Source organism: Chiloscyllium punctatum, chromosome 7, assembly GCF_047496795.1.
Source record: "Chiloscyllium punctatum isolate Juve2018m chromosome 7, sChiPun1.3, whole genome shotgun sequence".
Classification (NCBI taxonomy): domain Eukaryota; kingdom Metazoa; phylum Chordata; class Chondrichthyes; order Orectolobiformes; family Hemiscylliidae; genus Chiloscyllium; species Chiloscyllium punctatum.
The window spans coordinates 105865923-105890456 of NC_092745.1; the positions used below are offsets into that span (position 1 = coordinate 105865923).

Below are 24534 nucleotides of genomic sequence, written 5' to 3' on the forward strand. Positions count from 1 at the left end.
GCCTCCTCACTCTCTTGAATTTTTGGGATATTACTCATGTCTTGTTCCCTACTCTATCTCTCTAGCATCATTTTTCAATGGCTCAATGTCCAGTTTTGCCTCTCTTTTGTCGTTTATATATCTAAAGAAACTCTTACAGTTTTCCTTTGTATTACTGGGTAGCTTACCCTCATATTTAATCTCTCTCTCCTCATTTCTTTTTTTGTTGCCCTCTGTTGGTCTTTGTAAGCTTCCCAATCCTCTGGTTTCCCACCGCCCTTTGCCATATTATATGCTTTCTCATTTGCTTTTATCCTATCCCTGACTTTCCTAATCAACCATGATCGCCTCATCCTCCCAAGGGATGTATCTCTGCCGTGTCTCCTGAATTACTCCCAGAAAGTCCTACCATTGCAGTTTCACTGTCTTTCCTGCTAGGCTTCTCTCCCAGTCAATTCACCCCAGCTCCTCCCTCATGCCTCTGTAGTTGCCTTTATTCAGCTGTAATACTGATACCTCTGATTCTAAATTCTACCTCTCAAATTGCACAGTAAATTCAATCATTTTATGATCACTGCCTCTTGAAGGTTCCTTCAATTTAAGCTCCCTTATCAAGTCTGCCTCATTGTTCAAAACTAAATCCAATATTGCCTGTTCCCTAGTGGGCTCCACCTCCAGCTACTCCAAAAAGCCATCTCATAGACATTCTACAAATTCATTTTTTTACAGTCCACCTGACTCTCCCAGTCCACCTGCATATTGAAATCCCCCATGATCATTGTTAATTTGCCTTTCTGACTCATCTTTTCTATCTCCTGGTGTATCTTGTGCCCCAGCTCCTGACTACTCTTCAGAGGCCTGTACATAACTTCAGCTATGTTTTTTTAAATCTTTGCAGTTCCTCAATTCTACACCATGTGACCCTATTTCGTTTCTCACTATCGATTCAATTTCATTTCTTTCTAATAAGGCAACCCACTCCCTCTGCCTACTTGCCTATCTTTTTGATAGGATGTTTATCCTTGAATATTCAGCTCCCAATCCTGATCCCCTTGAAGCCACATCTCCGTGATACCCACTACATCATTCCTGCCATTTTCAATATGCGCCACAAGCTCATTTACCATATTCTTCATATTGCATGCATTCAGCTATAACATCTTCAGTCCTGTATTAACTGTCCCTCTTCTCATGCTCATTCATTTGCCAGTGTGCTTGAAGTTTGATTGCTAACCCTTTCCATTCACTCTGTCCTATTTGTGTCTGTTCTGGAGATTTTAATAACCTCTCCTGAGTTCTGCAATCTTACCTCCTCTTTTACTTTGGGTTTTATAATTTCCCCTATAACTGAGTCCTCTCTCCCCTTATTTAATTTAAAGCCCTGTCTATAGCCCTAGTTATTGAACTTCAATAACTGAAGGTCACAGGGTCTCCACGCAGAAGATGAATGCTGTTCTTTCAGCATGCACTGAACCTCAATGGAACATTACAGTAGGCTCAAGACAAAAATTTTGGCAGACAGCGCAGCACTATGTTGAAGTGGCAGGTAACTGGAAGCTTGGGGCCAAACTTACAGATAGAACATAAATGTTCTGCAAAGTAGTCACCCAGTCTGTGTTTTGTCTCCCCACTGTGGAGGAGACAGGGATTTCAGAAGTCTATTTTAGATCCATCAACTACTTACTTATTGAGTTAAGTTGTCCAAATCAAATCACCAGTCTGGATAGATCAAAACCCTATTAATCCATAATAATACCAACTGCTTATTGATTAGGTGGTAACAGTGTAACATTCTAATTGAGTAGAAAACTTTTACAATATTACTTGGATAATATTAAATGGAAAAAGCAAATGAAATATTAGTAAATGAGCATTAAGTTTTAAAGTAGGCAAAAAGTGTGCCAAAAAATTCAAATAATACATTTCAACTTAGGCAAGAAGGGCTACAAGAAACTCAACATACAAAAATTGTTTTTTTATATTATTTTTGGTATGCCCTGTACCCCAGGGTCGGTCATGGCAATGGACTGCTTTTAGAAAACCCATTTTCACCTATCCATTGTCCCCTATATCAGCTTTTCTTCTTACCTGGCTTACTGTCTATCATCTCTTTGTCTGTCTAACTTTGTCTCTCTCTCTCAGGGTTCAGTGTCCACCTATCTGATCAATCCTTTCCCTCAATCTCTTGTCATTAGCATAAATACCACCTTGTCCTAATTACTATCAGTTCTGAAGATGGGTCACTGGACTCAACACTCTCCTCCACAGTTTATCCTGGTGTATCGTTTTGGTTTCCATGTAGCCCTAATGACACCAGATTAGTTTAGGTCTGAGGGTACAGATTAAATATGATACTTCCAAACTTCAGAAATAACAAATTCTTATTGTCAAAATTAGATAGGGCATTTATCAAGTTTCTTTAAACACTGAATTAGCTCATATTTTTCACCTATGCAGATCATACTACAATTCTACAACAGTTGGGTTTTGGAACTCACTTGACAATAATCTAACGAAGTGATCAAACATGGTTCCCTAATTTACTTTCCAGAAATAAACCATCGTAATCTGATAACAGATTTGTAGGTCCACATTTTTGTGTGACTACAAATTTACGACTATAAGTTCAGTGAACATAAGACTATTTACATTTAGGAAGTCAGTCAACTGAAGAATCATGCGTCTGATTCCAAATGTATTTTTATATACTACACAAATCCTTTGAAATAGCATATTTTAATCTCGTCTTGATAATAAAACAAAAAGAAGACAAAATCTCAATATGAACTTGGAATGAGTGTGAAAGGAGGAAATGAATCCAATCCTTTAAGAGAGCAAATCATGGGATGTTTGAGAAAAGGAAAACTTTATTTAAGATGTCATCAAGTGAAGCAAACCTTTCTGTCAGAATACCATACTAAGACTAAAATTAGGCCCTTGAAGACAGAAACAGGTGAATTTATTACGGGGAGCAAAGAAATGGCAGAAGAGTTGAATTGGTACTTTAGATCTGTCTTCACTGGGGAAGACACGAGCAATCTCCCAGATGTAGTAATGGCTGAAGGACCTGAACGGAAGGAAATGGTGTTGGAGAGACTGTTAGGTCTGAAGGCTGATAACTCCCTGGGACCTGATGGACTGCATCTCAGGGTACTGAAGGAGGTAGCCCTAGAAATCGTGAATGCATTGGTGATCATTTTCCAATGTTCTATAGACTCAGGATCAGTTCCTGCGGATTGGAGGGTGGCTAATGTTGTCCCACTTTTTAAGAAAGGAGGGAGAGAGAAAACAGAGAATTATAGACCAGTTAGTCTGACCTCAGTGGTGGGAAAAATGCTGGAGTCAATATAATGGATGAAATTACGGTACATTTGGATAGCAGTAACAGGATCGGCCAGAGTCAGCATGGATTTATGAAGAGGAAATCATGCTTGACTAATCTTCTGGAATTTTTTTAGGATGTAACTCTTAAGATGGACAAGGGAGATCCAGTGGATGTGGTATACCTGGACTTTCAGAAAGCCTTTGATGAAGTCCCATATAGGAGGTTAGTGAGGAAAATTAGGGCACATGGTATTAGGGGCAAAATACTGACCTGGATTAAAAATTGGTTGGCTGACAGGAAACAAAGAGTTTCCCTTTCGGCTCCCTTTCGGAATGGCAGGCGGTGACCAGTAGTGTGCCGCAGGGATCAGTGCTGGGACTGCAGCTTTTTACAATGTACATTAATGATATAGATGAAGGTATTAAAAGTAATATTAGCAAATTTGCTGATGACACAAAGCTGGGTGGCAGGGTGAAATGTGAGGAGGATGTTAGGAGAATACAGGGTGACCTTGTCAAGCTAGGTGAGTGGACGGATGCAAGGCAGATGCAGTTTAATGTGGATAAATGTGTGGTTATCCACTTTGGTGGCAAGAACAGGAAGGCAGATTACTACCTACATGGAGTCAAGTTAGATAAAGGGGCAGTACAACGAGATCTAGGTGTTCTTGTACATCAGTCAATGAAAGCAAGCATGCAGGTACAGCAGGCAGTGAAGAAAGCTAATAGCATGTTGGCCTTCATAACAAGAGGAATTGAGTATAGAAGCAAAGAGGTCCTTCTGCAGCTGTACAGGGCCCTGGTGAGACTGCACCTGGAATATTGTGCGCAGTTTTGGTCTCCAAATTTGAGGAAAGACATTCTGGCTATTGAGGAGTACAGCGTAGGTTCACGAGGTCAATTCCCGGAATGGCGGGACTATCTTACGCTGAAAGATTGGAGCGACTGGGCCTGTATATGCTGATGGGTGAGTCCCGAACCAGAGGACACAGTTTAAAAATAAGGGGTAGGTCACTTAGAACAGAGTTGAGGAGAAGCTTCTTCACCCAGAGAGTGGTGGGTGTATGGAATGCTCTGCCCCAGAAGGCTGTGGAGGCCAAGTCTCTGGATACTTTCAAGAAAGAGTTAGATAGAGCTCTTAAGGTTAGTGGAATCAAGGGGTATGGGGATAAGGCAGGAACAGGATACTGATTGAGGATGATCAGCCATGATCGCAAGGAATGGTGGTGCTGGCTCAAAGGGCAGAATGTCCTACTCCTGCACCTACTGTCTATTGTCATACCAACCTTAAAAGAGACGCCTGGCTTGTATGTTTCTGGTACTTCCCAGCTCAATAACACTGATGTCTGCATCACTGCCTTGACCCGAAAGTTCTTCGCAAACACTGTGGAAAAGATCAAAAGTATCAGTTCCTGTACATATGTGCATCTAAATGAGGATAGATTTTATAGAATATGAAATCTGTAGCAACTCATTTGGGACCAATACTACATTACTAGCATGATTTTCAAGTGCTTCTCAGCTGTACAGTCAGAGAGGTTTAATTATTCATTCTTTGGTGCAGGTTCGAGATATTTTCTAGGGATGTTACATACCTCTGGAGCAAGTAGGGTCTGAACCCGGGCCTCCTGAACATTGGTAGGGACCCTACCACTGCACCACAAGAGTACCTGCTGTGACGCTTTGGTATTTGTTCCCAGAACATTATTTATGTAGTGGCAGGAAGGCAATGAACACTTCCTTGACACCAATCTGCTTGATTTTCTTCTCTTTTTGCCACTTCCTACACCATTTCTTTTTTTGGAAGGGGAAGATTAAGCTTTTTACCTCAAGTTCTAGTAATGCTCTTGGGATTTCCTCAATAGTATGGCTGTGATTGCAACTCTAGCATTCTGGAATTACTACACAAAACAAAATCAGTCTCCAGTGTAATGCAATAGCAATCTATAAAAAATTTAAATAACAAAAGGTGCTGCACAAACGTATCATGCAATAAAGACAAACCATCAGTGAAATCCATAAATTGATCAGGAATAAAGTCTTAAAGAAACTCATTAAATCCAAACTTCCAGTGGTTGAAAAGAATGAGGGCAATAACAGTCAGACACTTTGCAGCCCAAGTAATTTCAAGACATTCCAACGAATATAAGAACTATTTCGACAATTGGAGATGTGGTAGGGATGACAGCAAGAATGCTCTTCGGAAGGTGGTATAAACCAGATATGTCCAGGTCTGCCCAAAAGGCAGCAATTTTAGAGGAAAAAATCTTTGGGTCTTTCAGGATTTTTGTACAAGTGAATGTTTGCCTTTGTTGCATCGGTCTGTAAATTATCAAAACCAATGATGTAGGACACTGCTAGGACAGCAACTGAGCAGGTAATTCATTTCAGTAATGGAGAAATGTTTTTGGAATTTTGGGTTCATTGCCAACCATCATTCGCTCAAGGTTTTGATTTGACAAAATTCCTTACCTTGGTCAACTGGCATGGTACGGGACTGAATACTAGGACTGTATGGACCATGCCCTTTGGAAGTGTGAGCTCTCACTCGAATGTCATAAGTAGTGTCTGGTTTTAGACTGCTCAGTGTTATCTGAGTTTCGTTAGTAGTATTGGTGAGATCCTTTTGACTGTTGATATCACGGAACAACACGGTGTAGAGGATCACTTTCCCATTCCTCTCCGCCATAACTGGTGGGTCCCATGAAAGCTCAGTGGTGGATGTTGTAAGTCCCACAACATGTAGGTTTTGGGGGAACCCATTTGGCACATCTTCTGGTGTTACGATTTTTTTCACAGTCTCCTCACCAAATCCTGCTTTGTTTTTGGCACTCAACCGGAAGATGTATGTGGCCCCTTTGTGTAAGTTCATTACTGTGTAATGGTTATCATTCTTACTAAGTTCAATAATGTTTGGCTTATCTTCATCAGTCCGACTATACTGTAATCGGAAACCTAGCAGATCATCCACCATTTGTTGTGGTGGCTGCCACTGAATGAGGGCAGTGTTCATTTTAGTGACACTGATAACCATTGCAGGCATACCTGGAACTGAAGAATAAAGCAAAGTTAAGCTGAATATTGGTTAATTCATGAGTACATCTCCATTACTCACTCTTGTAGGCATTAGTTCTAAAATAATTACACATTACAAAAACAATGAATCAGAAAACAAATCCAAGTCAATACTTCCAAAACACTGTTAGTTGCTTTAGCAGTTGGCTCATGATATTTATAAATTTATAAATACTGAGTTCATTGACACTGAGTCTTTCTATTTCTAATCTATTTGAAGAAATTAATAAAGAGGTGCTCCATAAAACAATAACAGTAATTTTCCAATTAAACTTTTTCTCTGATCTTGCTAATTTTGTCATCAGTGCAATATTACCAGGTCTATATAACTACACACCACCATTACAGGTGACAGTAACCACCTACTTCACCTATGCAAAGAATCCTACAAGGCCTACAAACCTTGATATCCTGGCAGGACTCCAGTTATCTTATGGTTCTTTTTGAAAGGTGAAGCACATACTAATAGGATCTTGCCTCAATTTAACAAGTCCTCTTTTAATAAAGCATTGTATTAACAACTTTCAACATTATACCCACAGAAAAGCATATGGTACATTTTCATTCTGCACGTGAATTATTTCATTTGCTCTTAACATGTTGCCATTTTCTATTTTATGCTAATGTTGGAAGTGTAATTTATAAGTAATGCAGCATTGGTGTAGTGAGGAATGGGAGTACAGTGTCAATACCAAGTTGCATTAAAAACTTCTCTCGATTTTTTTTGCCAGAGGAACTCATCTAAGGCTACGGTTAATTTAAGATGATCTCCCTACTTACCAGATCCTGAAGTAGTAACCAGCCTGGGTTTGCTACGGGCTCCATCCCCTCTGGTCGTATATGCTGCCACAGTAATGGAATATGTTGTTTCAGGCATCAGTCCCCCAATAATGGCTTCCTATTGTTAAATGTATGACAAGCAAATAGTTTATTTAATGTTCATCTATCCATACAGAACACCTGCATAACAAACAATTAGGACCCTAGAAAGTGAACAATTGGAATGCTATCCAATGGGTTAGGAGAAAGTGAGGACTGCAGATGCTGGAGATCAGAGCTGAAAATGTGTTGCTGGAAAAGCGCAGCAAGTCAGGTAGCATCCAAGGAGCAGGAGAATCGACGTTTTTGGCATGAGTTCCTGAAGAAGGGCTCATACCCGAAATGTCGATTCTCCTGCTCCTTGGATGCTGCCTGACCTGCTGCGCTTTTCCAGCAACACATTTTCAGCGTATCCAATGGGTTATACAAAAGAGGTCTGACTGGCACAGGGCAAGGGGGGAAAACGTGAACCAACATGGAAGAGTTAATGAAATATACGAAGGTTTCAACAATTTAGTACAATAGCATGATACATAAATAGTTCATGATTTTCATAAATACATTTTGCAATTGATTAATAATGAGCATGGATTTAAATATTTCATTATCAGTGGTGAGAAAAATCAGAATGCTTTTAAAGGAACTCAGACTGAGATTGTATTAATTAATTTAAAGGAATAAAAGTGCACATCAAAGTTGAAAATAATCAGAAACAATTTAGCAATGCACTTAGCATCAATGATCGCAATTAAATTTCCATCCTAGCTAATTAAATTCTTTTGGTGTGTAATCCAGGTGAAGTGACCACATCTTCCATCAGTCCTTGTTTGAACTAAAATCTTGCTGAACTCAACAAAGCACAGAAATATCACAAAAGTTAATAACATAAAAAGGGAATAATGCATTAAATCAACTAAGATTAACTCAGGCAATATATTTTAGAAATCAAAAAGCAACACCAATGCACTGCTAACCACCATTTCCACACATGCACACAGCTGTACATATTCCCAACTTTATCTAATCTCTTACAGTCAACTGTATAAGGCTCTGACTGGTCCAGGTCAACAGTAAAGCTGTTCATTTTTGAACGGATAGAGATACTCTTTGTTCATTTGAAAATAATGCAACCCTTGATTTTCCCTATGATAGAGCCTACTCACACAGGTTGATATTTCCATCCATGGACTGGGTGTATGCTAAAATGATTTCTAATTTTACCAAATTGGTCATCTGAACATTAAACTATATAACCAGATTGCTTTCTTGCCCTTTTCCAAATTAGGAATTGAAGCTCTGCTGTTTTAAAATCTGTGTCAAGCAATATTCTGTTTGGAAAGCAATATATAACTTGGGGTGGAAAATTGCTCTATACCTGGCCACACCATTTCACTAAATTTACCATGCAACTAAACATACTGACTTGTGTGTCTATTCTACAACAATCCCACTACTTTTAGTAGCTATGGTGGAAATTACTAACTAAACAAGTTTGGCTGAATTTCCCTCTTACGTCTAATTTACTTCATGACCCTGACATAGTCAGCAGAGTTGGTGGATTATTAAGTATTCATGCTGACATCCCAGCAGGTGTAGACTGTTAGTGGCTCTTTATAAACAGCATGAAGTGTAAAAGTGCCAATAGGGTCAGCATTAAAGGAGCAGCAATGTCCCAAAAACTTGGAACAAAAGAGGCATTCAACAGAGAAATGGATGATTATGTGGATCCAAATAATGTGCACAAGTAGGGCGGAAAGCAAGAGATTAGCACTAGGTAATGATGCACTTTTAACAAGTTGGTGAAGGCACGATATGCCAAATAGGCCCCTTCTGTACCATAATACTTTTGTGACTTTGTGAAAAGTATTATAGCAAGACCTTCAACAAGAGTATAGTGAGGGAAATTTCAATTTGGGCATGACTGATAAATTAGATCTAGCTCTTAGAAATTTGCCATCTTGAAATTGATAAAGGACCGTCAGTTTATTTGGTGGAAAGCATGCTCTCAAAAAATATCCTCAGGCAAGGAATCAGAAATTTACATTTATAAAGAGATTTGCTTGCTTCCTGCACTGCAAATACAGTTGACTGTGGGCTTTGTTCTCTCTCACTGATCCTTTCCAGTTTATTATCACAAATCTTTCAGTGTATGTTAAAAACAAGACAGGCTGATCTTTATCAAGGTTTGTTGCCTATACGGTCTGGAGAATTGCCCGGTTCTGTGATCCAGCCCTACTGGATTTATACAAAACCAGTTCAAAACCAGGAAGCAAATCTCAACAAGCAACACATCACACGCAACACAGCAAACAAAAAGCACAGATTGTGCCAGCATCATTGCAAAACATCTACAAATAGAATGTCCATTAGATTCTTCAAGCAAGATTATTTCTCATGCAACTGGGTTAGTTCAGAGAAAGCACAGAAATCTCAGTGCAAAATGGTAATGCAGGGATGTCAAAGAGAAGTGGTCAACAAAACTATATACTGCATGTTTTCCATTTTCTTAATTTCCACAAAAGACTCAACAATTGAATACTATTTCGTCTTTTCTTTTTAGCCTGTCCACATAGTTTTACATTTAAATTCTAAACAGATTTTCTTAGCATAACATACTTATTGCCACTGCTATCAATCCAGAAGACACTGAACAAACATTAGTTGAAAACAACAAGTTTAAAATTTACTGGGAATCTAGCATGTGATTTGGCCTGGATTTCATAATAAAGACCTAAATCAAGACTACTTTGATCATAATTTACATAAAATTTCTCTAACATTAGAGTGAAAGGTCATAGAAAAAAGTTATATGTGAACAAATTATGCCAATTAATAGTTTTACAATTCACGAAACAGAACAAGAATGATAATATTATTGAGTTCTCCATTATATGTTCCAATATTCACATATTGAACTTCCATAATCAGGGCAGTGAATACGTTGAGCCTTTTTCATTAAGAGGGACATCAAAAACAGAAGTTGTTGGAAAAGTTCAGCAGGTCTGATAGCAGCAGTGTAGAGAAATCAGAGATAACGTTTCAGATCCGGTGACCTTTCCTCAGAACTCATGAGTTCTAAGGAAAGGTCACCAGACCTGAAACGTTACCTCAGATTTCTCTACACAGATGCTACCAGCCCTGCTCAGCTTTTCCATCAACTTCTGATTTTGTTTCTGACTTACAGCATCTGCAGTTGCTTCCGTTTTTATTCATTTAGGGGTCCTGCTAAGACATGCAATTTCACAATTTAGGTGAAGGTGAAGTGTGTGGTGTACGAAAATTCTATTTTGTGGGTCAGAAGCACTATTAGTGTTAGGATGATTGAAACCCTTTGAATCACATCTCAGCAATTCTCTCCTTGTGGGATTGTGTTGTAAATAATAGCACTTAATGAGCTTGGCAAGCATATTTAATTCCAAAGATAGATTAACCATTAATAGGAGCTTCACCACCACCTTTCTGATTCTTTTATGCTATAGTAAATATAGATCTCAGCAAACTGCATGATCTAGTGATTTTTGAATATTACATATTTTTCAAAACTGGGTAAATCAGTTAGCACTGAAAAAAGCAAATTTGTTGAACACACATGGTCGTGAATTAATTTATTGAATAATCTAATAAAATCTGTATTCTGCCAAGACCTTGATCTCTAATGCTGTTCACTTTCAGCCCAGAAAACAATTTTTACACCAAAGTTAATGAATGCATTACTACTACTACTACCGACTTCCCTTCATGCAGTGACTCTAATAAAGACATTAATATTATACTTTACACAGAATTCTTAAATTCTTCAAGGATCCTACCCATTTCTTCTCTATTTATCTCTGTTACATTCATCTTTGACATCCCCCTGATTACTTGATAGAAAGCCCATGCCCAGATTTGCACATGTTTATTACTCACATATTCCTGGGTGTCCTCAGACTCCCACTGAACGATGGGTTTGGGGAAAATAAAGACAATTAGAAAGAGGGATTAGAGGAAAGGCAAACTGGACTAGATTAGTAAGGATACATGCTAACTATGAACAGAGAAAATAACAAGAAACATATTTTAAAATAGCAACTTTCAGACTACATTGCACAGCGATTAGTATAGTTTATTACTTATTTGCACAAACTAGAAGGTTCAGCCATCTGCACTCACAGCAGTAGTCTTTGGGATTTGCTCTTGTTAATACCTGCTGCTTACACGTTGTTTAACAGTTACTTTTTATAGGACGCAGCTTTTGGCTGCCATGTAACAATTATTTCATGTCTCATACTTCAAGTCATCTAATGCCAATTCAAAGACATGGTACAGATAAAAAATCTGGAAGTTTTACACACAAACAGACACAAACAAATGATATACTGTTAAATCTCCCATCAACCCATATCTAGAAGTGCATACAATCACAATGTCACAGCCACCTTCAATTTTTTTCTGCTAATTTAAACATTTCTTTTAATGATATGCAGTGGTTATGCATTATATATTATTATTCATTAATTTCATAATGACTAAAATTATTCTTGAAATTGCAGCATATATAGTTATAAATACAGGAGACAATAACCAACTGGTCATCTCAAGCACAATGGAATTTTAGTCAATACAAGGAAAATGCTTAGTTTTACACAAAATGCAATAAGATTTTGACTCAGTTTATGAATAAATAATTGCTGCAGGGCATCAAATTTAGACAGACTTTAACTAAAGCTTTGCACCAGGATGAATCATATCAGGTACATTTATAAATAAGGTAATCCAGTGATCACCGTGATGTTCAACATCCATTTCCTGCTTTTCTTAGCAATAAGAAGGCAAATTTAATATGCGATGCATAATGGAGATTAAAATAATCAACTGCAGAAAGTAATTCAGATGTGTGGCTGGTAAAGAAGCAGAAGTAATGGTGAATAAGTATTTTTGAAGTTGGATAGAAGGATATAGCAAAGCCACAGAGAGGTTGATACCAAAACTATTTAATTCTTATTAGATACACACAGAAATGCTCAAAATATTAAGGATTTTTGATAGAGGATAGGATAGAAACTGTTTCCCTTGACAGATGTGTTGGCAGCCTTCACAAATTATCCAAGCCTCGAGTTTTGCCTGCATCAGGGAATTGAGCATGAAGGAAACTTCTACAAGTAGGGCAATGTGCCAGGAGAGTGAGGAGGAGCATGATATCCAGCAGGCGGCCATGATCATGCAACATTTCTCCTACCTCAACATCAGTGAAGACGAGTTCAACTTTATAATGAGGATGGTACTGAGTTATGTCACCAGCTCCAAGCCATGTATTAAATAACACTGCCCACAGCTTTCATGATCATGGCCACTCAACTCTCTGTCAGAGGCTAATTTAGGCTGCAATAAGCAATATTAGCACCACAGTAACATATATTTTTCTCTATCAATATGAAAGGAGATAAGAAGAGACAGCTTAAGGTTTGCCCGCATGACATGCTTCAAGGTTGCAACTGCCTGTATACATATTGTAAGGCATGTTCCCATGGGAACTTTGCAATATTGAACAATTAAAAGTAATTCAATTTTCATCAACGTTCAGCCACTGTCACCTATACAACTGTGTTCTCCAGGGGTCAGTTTTAGGGCCACTGTTCTTTTTGATTACATATTAACGTAAAGCATAATTTCAACTTTGCAGGTGGAAAGAAACTGAAATGTAGTGAACAAGTGCATAGCAAGGGACATCAGGAGGATACAAGCCTGGTAAAGTTTGAATGTGGCTTAGGACTGCATAATGTTCAGCATTATTCATAACTCTTCAGATATTAGCAAGACCTAAATAAAAATCAAATTTGGGCTGAAAAGTGACAAGTAAGATTCTTGCCAGATGATGACCATTTCCAACATTTCAGACCATCATCCCTGATATTCAACGGCATTATATCACTAAATCTCCCACTATCATCATCCTGGGGGTTACCGTTGGCCAGAAACTCAACTGGACGAGCCAAATGTGTACTGTGGCTACAGGAGAAAGGTAGAGGTTAGGAACCTTTCAACAAGTAACTCACCTCCTGACTCCTCAAAGCTGCTCATCATCTATTAGTCACAAGTCAAGAGGGTGACAGAACGTTTTCCTGAATAAGCACAACTCCAAACTACTCAGGATGCTTGACACTATCCAGGACAAAGCAGCCTGTTTGACTGGTATCATTTCCACAATCATTCACTCTCTCCACCACTGGTGCTTAACAGCAGTAATGTCCCCCATCCAGAAGATACACCACAGAAATTCTCTAAGGCTTTTTAGACAACACCTTTCAAACCCATGAACACTACTATCTGGAAGGACAAAGGCAGGGACTGCATAGGAACACCAAAACCTGAAAGTTCCAGTCCAAGTCTCACACCATCCTGACTTGGAAATATATAACTCTTCCTTCAGTGTTGCTGGATCAAAATCCTGGAACTCCCTACAATGAAATAGATTATGGCAGAGAGAACAATGTGGCATGTTTGAAATACAATTTTTCAAGGATGTAGTGAAATAATTAGAAGTCATAATGTGAATTATAATCAATAAACTTTGTGCCAGATCAGTTCAAATAAATATCTGTGCTGGATGATTACAGATACAACTGATATTGTCATTATCAGGATACCACATTATAACAAGCTCAAACTCCACAAATCAATGCACACCAACAAAGCATATTGTAATAAAAATATTAATAAGTTTTGAGAAGAATACATTTCAGACAATTTGTTTTACATTTATCATTTTATACTTTAGAAACATAAATCATAATAAAGGGCAATTTCTTTCTTCTTCCTCTATAATCAGTAATTTTTGATAACTCAACTATGAACAAATAACTATGCTTACTTGTTCTTCTGCTAGCATCACATCTTTAATTATTGGTTGTCCTTGTGGTTCCCCTTTATCCAAACGCACATAGGTGACCTGGTATCCCCGGATCAGTCCATGTTGCTTGCTTGATATTGGAGGTTTCCACGTTACTTTGATTGTTGTTGAGTTCACTGACTCTGCTTCTACTTTCCGTGGTGGTGCACTAGGCACTGTGAGAAAATGTATAGTTATTACTGGAAAAAATTTCTTCAGGTTTATTAAGAACTTGTTAAACTTTATACATACTTCATATTTCTTTCATCATGCGCTGTAAAGACTTAACAGACTTGTGGTGTGTACTAGCAGAAAGTGAGGACTGCAGATGCTGGAGATCAGAGCTGAAAAATGTGTTGCTGGAAAAGCGCAGCAGGTCAGGCAGCATCAAAGGAGCAGGAGAATCGACGTTTCGGGCATAAGCCCTTCTTCAGGCTTATGCCCGAAACGTCGATTCTCCTGCTCCTTTGATGCTGCCTGACCTGCTGCGCTTTTCCAGCAACACATCTTTCAGCCTTGTGGTGTGTACTATCATATTTTCAACAACGGTGGCAATTTCCTTCAAAAAAATTACACATTAGATATGTACATCCCCTCCCAAAAAAATTCAAAAATACCTCAAAAAACTATCACTTTGGAATTAAGGCAAAGATTCTCAATGTCAGACAAAGCTGAAAACTATTGAAAAGACCTAGTAGCTATTTTAAAAATAACACAACTCTAACTCTAGTTCAGCAATTCCTAACTTCCTTCAACCTATAGGATCACTGCTTTCGATTCTATTTTTTCTTGTTCTCCAATACAAATAACTGGGAATGACTCCAAAGTAGGAATTTTTAAAAAAATTATTCATGGGACGTGGGCCCGCATTTGCTATCAATCTGTAGTTCAGCAGGTGGCGATGAGCTGTAGCTAAGGGTGGACAATAAATGCTGACCCACACCTTATGAATAAACAAAAAAAATCCCCACTCTGGAGTTATTTGAGACAGAGAACTAATTAATAATTAAAAAGTAACATCTGAAATCAACTGCTGAGACTAGAATTGTCAATGATGAATACTGTAAAATGATGTCCCATTTTTCAGGTTACCGAACTAAAAAATATGATGAACAGACTGAGCCAAGGAAAAGAAACAAGATTTTTACCTTAATACAGTATTACATTTACATGCATTTAAAGCAGCGTCTGTAATATTGTTTATTCACGATTTGGACAGTGAATATGTTTGCACACAATTTAACAAATGAGCCCATCATTGCTGATTTTAATGTTGCCCTCACTTTACATTCACATAAACTCTCTTTTGACAGTTACCACAGGATAATGATTGAGTGGCTAATTTTCACTTTCATAGCCTGGGGACATCCACTATTGTGAAGTCATTTTGCATTATTAAGAAGAATGAATATAATGATGCATTTACTAGATGGCAACTACAAAATCATTTTACATAGTTTTGTAACTAAAATACCTCATTCTTTACAGCATATATTTTTGAACTTCGATATGCTGCAATTAAAACAGCTTGCAGTTAACATTAATTGTTATGTTTCTTGCTTCTCAAAGAGATCAAATGCATTATATGCATTAAATCACCATGTTTTGCTACGTTCAGAGATTGTGCAAAATAACAGTTGGACATCAGTTTTCAGATGCACAGTTACTGAGCAGTCAATGTTGTTGAACAAATTAGGTGCGCAGGAATCTGATTACACGATGTCAGCAAAAATGCCTGCTTCACACCTGCGTTGAATTAAAATATCCATCTATCATCCACTTGACAAACCTTCTAACTAATTTGTAGTTATTTTACATGCAAAGCCCACCTTAAAAATTACTCTCACCTTTGAATCTGAAAATGGCCACAAAGTTGGTTCAAAATACCAATTTTTCTCCCAAAAGAAGAAAGGCATTTTTACATGTAAAAGCACTTAACATTTTTCAGGAGAGTTATGTGCTTTTTCCATGATGATTAATTGCTAATGCTTAACAATTGGAATGTTAATTTCATCAATGAAACTTGCTCTGTCTTTGTGACATTGCTTTTGGCATTCTCTGCTTATCATTGACAGTTACCATAGAGATTTAAATTGATGGTGAATACTTTGTAAAAAATTAACATACAACCAGTAAATTTAATAAGCTCACCACCAACTTTATCAAATGTAATTAGAGACTGTCAAGAAATGCTGGCCTTGCAAACAACAATCGTCCGATAAAAGAATAAAAACCTCAAAAGTTGGAACAATTGAGAAACAGGATTTCTCTTTCCATGTAGTATGCAAGCACTGATGGATTCTAAATGCAAGATTAGCATAAATCAGTTTCCAATGTAATACCAACTTTCAACATAGAGTATAATTTGTTCCCTGCATATCCAAAGCTATGTTTGAAATATTATATCTTTCAGTAAATACTAAACCACCTATTGTAAAATCAGAATAGGAGGGGTGGTGTGTTGATATTCAATAAAAGGATTAATCTGGAACACAGTCTTAAAGGAATAACAATACTGAATATTAGGGCTTATTAATTCATTAAATCAATTAAAAGACACAGTAGAAATTCCAGCAAATAGAAAGTTAATTTCAAATGGTAACTGAAGCATAAAAGAGAAGGAAAATAATTACACTGTAAAGTAACTGTGGATACATATACATAGTGGTGAAACCAAGAATATTAAAGTATAGGAGGTTAAGAAACCAGACACAAGACCTTGAATAGAAAATCAGACAAGCAAGAATCCAGAAAAGTAGAGCTCACTGAAATCAATATTTATCATAGGTGAAGTAAAAGAAGATATTCTTGGAGAGGGTACAAAATAGCAATTAGACAAACTGACAAACCAAGAAAAAGTGGATTTGTAGAAGTGAGCTTTCTGTAGCAATTATACATAAAATTCTTCAAAGATGGACCAAAGGGTCTGTTTCCATGCTTTATGACTCTAAGTGACGGACCCATTGACAAGAGAAATTCTACAGACAGATATCAGTAAGATATCATGGCACACTTAATTACTCCAAACTGTAGAAAGTATGGTATAAAGTTTAAAAATTAAATATATCAGACAAAAGAATGTTTATGATTGTCAAGATGTCACAAGAATCACAGTTGGGTTAACTATTGAAAAGAGTGTGAAATAAATTGGGATAAGAGTGAACAAACAGCTACCAACAAACTGAGGAAAAGTGATCAAGCAATAAGGGAGCACACAAACCAAACACAAAGACATTTAAATGAACTCACAACAGCACAGAACGAGGTTTTTTTCCCTGATAAGTTCATGCTAGCAGTCTACAGAACAAACTAGGCAGTCTCATTCCCTTACTATAACCTACTTTATGTCCTTCAAATATCTATCCTATTTAAGGACAAGCCAGGGAACTATAGACTAGCAGCCTGACGTCGATGGTGGGCAAGTTGTTGGAGGGGATCCTGAGGGACAGGACGTACATGTATTTGGAAAGGCAAGGACTGATTAGGGATAGTCAACATGGCTTTGTGCGTGGGAAATCATGTCTCACAAATTTGATTGAGGTTTTTGAGGAAGTAACAAAGAGGATTGATGAGGGCAGAGTGGTAGATGTGATCTATATGGACTTCAGTAAGACGTTCGACAAGGTTCCCCATGGGAGACTGATTAGCAAGGTTAGACCTCACAGATTACAGGGAGAACTAGCCATTTGGATACAGAACAGGCTCAAAGGTAGGAGATAGAGGATGACTCTATTTCATTTTAAAATCAAATCATTGTCTGTCCCCATTTGGACCACCCTTGAAGGCAGTGAATTCCAGGTGGTGACTGCTTGCTGTGTAGAAGTTCTTTCTTACTTCCATACCCCTCCATCTCTGGCCCAAAATCTTAAATTTGCCTCTTATTCCTTGTATCATCAGCTAATAGGCACAGTTTTTTTCTCCCTGACATCATCTTAACCACATTTACCAGGTTTTCCCTCAATTATCTATGCTCCAAGAACAAGCTCAGCAGCTTCAATTTATCCATGTAACTAAAATTCACTTAATCCTGAAACCACATCCGTCAATTGCCCCAGTACCCTCTCAAGCACATTATACAGATTCATAACTTCCCTACATTGTACTCAACACCTTCACTTATGAGGTCCAAAATTCCAAATGAATGGCTTACTATTCTCTCATTATGTCATGTATGGTCATAATTTTGTAAACATTAACCTGTAGGATTGAACACATTTTCAATAACTAATAATTTTGAATAAGCAAGTGACAAATTACATTATACATTTTTTAATTGTGGTTACCATTTCTGTAAGGAAGATAGCCATATGACTCAGGTGAAAAGCAAGGTATTGCGCTTATAGTTACTTTTGCAGCCCATGTAGATGAAAACTTAGACAAACACAAATGAGACTGCTTTGAGGTAGAAAGTTTTTACTCAGAATACAGCTATATTTTAAAATGGTTTAGTTTTGTAAATTAAAATATGTAATAAGCCTATGAATATAATTGTGAATGTATACAGGTATTCTGCTATTTTTGAGAAGATTTGTAGCTCAGATTGAGGTTCAGGCTGTAAGGTTGCTCACTGAACTGGTAGGTTTGTTCTCAAACACATCGTCACCATGCAAGGTAACATTATCAGTAAGTCTCTGCTGAAGCACTGGTGTTCTGTCCTGCTTTCTATTTATGTGTCGTGATCTGTTACAGTGGGTGATGTTATTTCTGGTTCTTTCTCCCAGAGGTTGGTAAATGGAGTCCTAAATACTGAGTAGAAAACTCATGCCACTCCATCCACGAATTCCTGAACATCATCAAAATCACCAAGATAGAAGAGGATGAAGTCACGGTCTCCTTCAATGTAATGCCCTATTCACATCAATTAACAACAGCCTGGCCAAAGAAACACTCACCTCCCTACTAGATGAACCCAGGATACAAACACCAGGCAGCACCAACTCCATCTGCAAGAACAGCATCCTCAAACTGGTAGACCTGTGCCTCACTATCCACTTCACCTTCAACAACAAGACCTCCAAACAAATCAACAGGACACCTCTGGGATCACCAATATCAGGATTCTTAGCAGAAATAGTTATGCAGAGACTAGAACAGACAGCTCTCCCCATGATCCAACCCAAGCTTTGGGTCAGCTATGTAGATGACACATTAACAACGTCCTTACTGGGCAAACGTGAGGACTGCAGATGCTGGAAATCAGAGTCTTGATTAGAGTGGTGTTGGAAAAGCACAGCAGGTCAGTCAGCATCCAAGGAGCAGGAAGATCGACGTTTCAGGCAAAAGCCCTTCATCAGGTTTTCCAGCACCATTCTAATCTCAACATCCTTACTGGCACAAATTTCACCAAAGAGGAACAAAACAACAGACTCCCCTTCTTAGATGTTACAGTAGAATGAACAGTCAGTGGAGAACTGCAGACCAGTGTCTACAGGAAAGCAACATACACACTGACCAGATACTCAACTACAGGAGCAATTATCCCAACACCCACAAACAGAGCTGCATCAGGTCATTATTTAAATGGGGTACAACATATTGTAGGACCCAGGAACTATGAGCAGCAGAAGAAAAATACCTATACAACATATTCAAGAACAACGGGTACCCAATAAGCAGTTCGCCAATTCTTGAACAACAAACCCAAACAAGAAGATACAAGATGCCTGGAGGCTCCAAGTCACACTACCATACATTAAAGACATCCCTGAGATAACGACCAGACTACTCTGACCCCTTGGCATCAAAGTAGCCCACAAACCTACCAACACACTGTAAGTTACTGATGAACCTGTTCCAAGGGCCAGCAAAATGAATGTCATATACAAAATACCCTGCAAAGACTGCAACAAGCACTACATTGGACAGGAAACTAGCCACCAGGATATATGAGCACCAACTAGCCACCAAATGACATGGCCAACTATCACTAGTATCCTTACACACCAATGAAGAAGGACACCACTTCGACTGGGACAACACATCCATCCTAGGATAGGTTAAACAAAAACACACATGGGAATTCCTAGAGGCCTGGCATTCAAACCAGAACTTCATCAATAAACACATCGATTTGGACCCCATTTACCAGTCTCTGAGGAAAAGAACAGGAAATGATATCACCCACCATAACACACCAAGACACATAAATAGAAAGTGGGACAGAACATCAGTACTTCACAGGAGGCTCATTGATGATGTTACCTAGCATGGTGAAGAAATGTCTGCGAAGTAACCTATCAGCTCAGCGAGCAAGCTTACAATCTGAATACATGCATTCTAATTTAGAATTAGGTTTTGTAGTGAATTTTGTAGTCTTGTAGTTGTCTTAGAAGCAATAATTGAGACAGTTGGGATGATAGCTAATCACTAAGAGGTCACATTACATTCTCTGGCAGATAAATAAATGGGCTTACTGGTGCCATTTTATCTTGGAATAGATATATGGAGTTGGTACACCATAAGCAAAAAGCTAATTCAAAAGGGACAATCAAACAAAATGATCAGCATGCCAAAAACTGAATCAGGACTTTATATGAAGTGTTGCCACTAAGATGAACATTGGTTTCTTTAAAAACAATCAGGAATGATGCATTGCATACGGTTTCTCCAATCCAAGATGGTAATGAACTCTTCATATACTGACAAGCCAATTAGTTTGGGACGTTTCTGAACATATGCAGAGTGTAGTGGTTCACAGTGATTACAGTGGACCACAGTATGTGGTCATTTTTTATGATTCATTGAACAAGAAAAGAAGACTGAAGATAGAAGGACAACTTCAGTCAACAGAACAGAACAGAACAAGAAACCTGTGCCTAGTCATCCAGTGTTACTGGTGTTTCCAAATGGACTGACTGAGAAACCATGCTTTTATTAAATATAATTTCTTTTTTTCACTTCTATAATAAACTTAACAAATTCCATAAAGATTGTAAACTTGTGAAAACATAGCTGTACCTGGAATGGGCCTGGTAACTAACAGGATCAATAAACCTTTAAATTGCTTCTCTCAAACTCAATCTATAACAGTAATTGACTAAAATCCTACAGTTAAAGTGTAACATAAAATCTTTCTAATCAGTAGGCCACATATCACTCTTTAAACCTGTACCATTAAATCTATTTTGCTTCTTCCTATCTCTTCCACCAAAATGTATTACTGCACACTTGGGTGCATTACATTTCAACTGACACTTACCTGCCCATTCTGTTATCCTATCTATGTGATGCTACAATTGACTGATATTATTGTCTAGGTTTACCACAATTCCAAGTTTGGTACTGCATCAAATTTTGAATGTTTACTCTGCATTTCAGTATCCAAGCCCTCCAACATTTCTACTGTTTTCTGGTCTTTGTGTTCAAATGTGTTGACATGAATGAATTGGTCAGAGATTTCTGGGAAAGGGAGATGCACAGCAAACAAGGGGCAATACATTACGATGGCCAGGAATTAGGGACCCTGCAGGTCTATGTCTGCAGTCCTCTCCCTCACAGGTTGAGTCACTGACTGCACCCACTCCAACAGGGGTCATTACATTTTTCTTCCTCATTTTGTACTTTCCAGCATGATAGAATTTGACACTGAGTGCTGCTCGGTCAGTGGCTTGCAGCTGCTCCCCATACATGTCAGTAGTCTCCCAAAGATCCAAATGCCCTTCATGGTAGCCCTTCCTCAAAATCCCATAGGCTTTGCACATCTCAGGGTTTCCCCAACCTACTTACATGAACCTGCACCTGCCCATCTTTCCCACCCAGCTCAATCACGGCCAGTGGTCATACACTGACTCTCCTTGAAGCCAGTCTGTTCCTAAACACAAATGAAGTACCCCCCCTCCCCCCATCCATGCTTTACCATATCTCCTCTCCACCCCCCCACCCTTGCAGACACTGTTGCCCTCTTCATAGCTGTCATCCCCCATTCCCTCCAGCTCGCAGCCTAGCGTCCTGAAGAATAATTTGCTGAATCTCCTTCTCACAGGAGCGGCCACTGTTTTCTTTCTCCTCCATTCCCTTTTCCCTTAGTTTCTGTGGACGATGTGAATGGACTTGAGAAACCTAACTGGACAGCCCCAACTTGCCAGAACGCTGACTGTTGGTTGTACATTTCAACAACCACATTAGCCCGACCCACAGAATGGTTGCGATGGAGCTACAGCTCTTAACTATGCCACAATGGACTTCATTAAAGGCTACTTCACCAAAATTTTCAGACAAGGCCGCTTGCTTGCTGTACATAGTGTGTCTTTGCTGAGGAAGGTGCTGTCATACAGAGTAGGCATGAGACTGTTGTATTATACTGCCATTAAGCATGATGTATGCTACCTTAACTGAGGACTGCTGACCAGTAAGGCAAGCTGCATGGTTGCATCACTGCACTAAATGGCACAGCAAGGCAAGGCATGGACAATGTGAACATGAAGATAAGCATTAACGGAGCAAGCATTCAATCCTTAAGATGCAGCATGCTCCAATTCTTAGCTGCATGCTGCTGGGCTCACAAGGTATCCCTGCAGTAGCTTTTCAGTGCTATCTGCTGGTGTACGCTATGATGCAAGTCTGGACTTTGCATAAACCAAATCATCCGCCGACATTTCCGCCACCTCCAAACAGACCCCACTACCAGGGATATATTTCCCTCCCCACCCCTTTCCGTCTTCCACAAAGACCGTTCCCACCGCGACTACCTGGTCAGGTCCACACCCCCAAACAACCCACCCTCCAATCCTGGCACTTTCCCCTGCCACCGCAGGAACTGTAAAACCTGCGCCCACACCTCCTCCCTCACCTCTATCCAAGGCCCTAAAGGAGCCTTCCACATCCATCAAAGTATTACTTGCACATCCACTAATATCACTTATTGTATCTGTTGCTCCCGATGCGGTCTCCTCTACATTGGGGAGACTGGACGCCTCCTAGCAGAGCGCTTTAGGGAACATCTCCGGGACACCCGCACCAATCAACCACACCGCCCCGTGGCCCAACATTTCAACTCTCCCTCCCACTCTGCCGAGGACATGGAGGTCCTGGGCCTCCTTCACCGCCGCTCCCTCACCACCAGAGCCTGGAGGAAGAACGCCTCATCTTCCGCCTCGGAACACTTCAACCCCAGGACATCAATGTGGACTTCAACAGTTTCCTCATTTCCCCTTCCCCCACCTCACCCTAGTTCTAAACTTCAAGCTCAGTAATTGTCCCCTTGACTTGTCCGGTCTTGTCCTACCTGCCTATCTTCTTTTCCAACTATCCACTCCACCCTCTCCTCCTTGACCTATCACCTTCATCCCCTCCCCCACTCACCCATTGTACTCTATGCTACTCTCTCCCCACCCCCACCCTCCTCTAGCTTATCTCTCCACGCTTCAGGCTCACTACCTTTATTCCTGATGAAGGGCTTTTGCCCGAAACGTCGATTTCGAAGCTACTTGGATGCTGCCTGAACTGCTGTGCTCTTCCAGCACCACTAATCCAGAATGTACTTCTACAGTACCCTGCCAGTGGAACAGAAAGATGTCATGATGGTTGAGGGGTTGGCAAATGCAACAAGCCAATTTACATGGACGGGGAGTGCACGAGGCTGGTGTCCTGGAACATCCCTGAGATGTGTGGATATAGAGTCATACAGCAAGGAAATACACCCTTCGGTCCAACAGGTCCATGGTGATCATAATTCCAACCTAAGCTAGTCTAAACTTTTCTTATTTGTGTAGTTATTCAAGTGTTTTTTAAACATTGTAACTATACCGTATTCCACCACTTCCTTTGGAAGTTCATTTCACACACGAACCACTCTATAAAAAAAAGTCCCCCCTCATGTCTTAAAAAACATCTTTTGCCTCTCACCTTTCCAGCCTCGAAATCTCCCACAACCCGGAAAAGACAGTTGCTATTCACCTTATCTATACCCCTCATGATTTTAAAAACTTCTATATGGTCACCCCTCAACTTCCTACACTCCAGTGAAAAATGTCCCAGCCTATCCAGCTTCTCCCTATAACTCAAAACCTTCTATTTCCAGCAATATTCTGGTAAATCTTTTCTGAACCCTCTCCAGCTTGATGATATCCTTCCTGTATCTATTAGAGAAAGCAGCAAGCAAAGTTCACCAGTTCTGATTTCTGTGTTGAGTGTTCCAGACATCTAGTTTGACTGATGCAGTTGGTAAGATAGAAAGCTGAATATTAATGAGGTGAGTTAGGCCATTAATAACCTATTTAACATGCAAAAACTGGCAGCCCACTGCTACCTCGTGAGAAACTCGCTCTGTCACTTGTCAAAAGCATAACAAGTGAAGTGAGATGCACCTAAGTTTGAGATTAGTCACTGGACTTCTCATCCAAGTCTGCCACAAATCTCAAAATAGCCCATGTTGTTCAGGACCATATAAGATTCTGTGCTTGGTCTCCAAGCCACATGAACTGCCCTGAAATTTCTATATGGTGCAGGAATTACAAGTCTCAGCTGCCCAT

General features: G+C 39.3%; 1 protein-coding gene across 21 annotated transcripts in view; it reads right to left on the reverse strand.

Annotated features, from left to right (window-relative positions):
- The window catches only part of ptprfa (protein tyrosine phosphatase receptor type Fa), a 440327-nt gene that overhangs the window by 118318 nt on the left and 297475 nt on the right, over positions 1-24534 (reverse strand). For 11 of the 21 annotated variants that reach the window (XM_072574533.1, XM_072574527.1, XM_072574518.1 and 8 more), the window contains 4 exons: positions 14048-14241; positions 7159-7276; positions 5776-6354; positions 4590-4687 (listed from right to left, as the gene is read on the reverse strand). In XM_072574533.1, coding sequence (XP_072430634.1) covers positions 4590-4687; positions 5776-6354; positions 7159-7276; positions 14048-14241 — 989 coding nt within the window. Of the gene's footprint in view, positions 1-4589; positions 4688-5775; positions 6355-7158; positions 7277-11106; positions 11134-14047; positions 14242-24534 lie in introns of all 21 variants that reach the window. The other 10 variants (XM_072574526.1, XM_072574516.1, XM_072574525.1 and 7 more) reach the window with 1 other exon arrangement.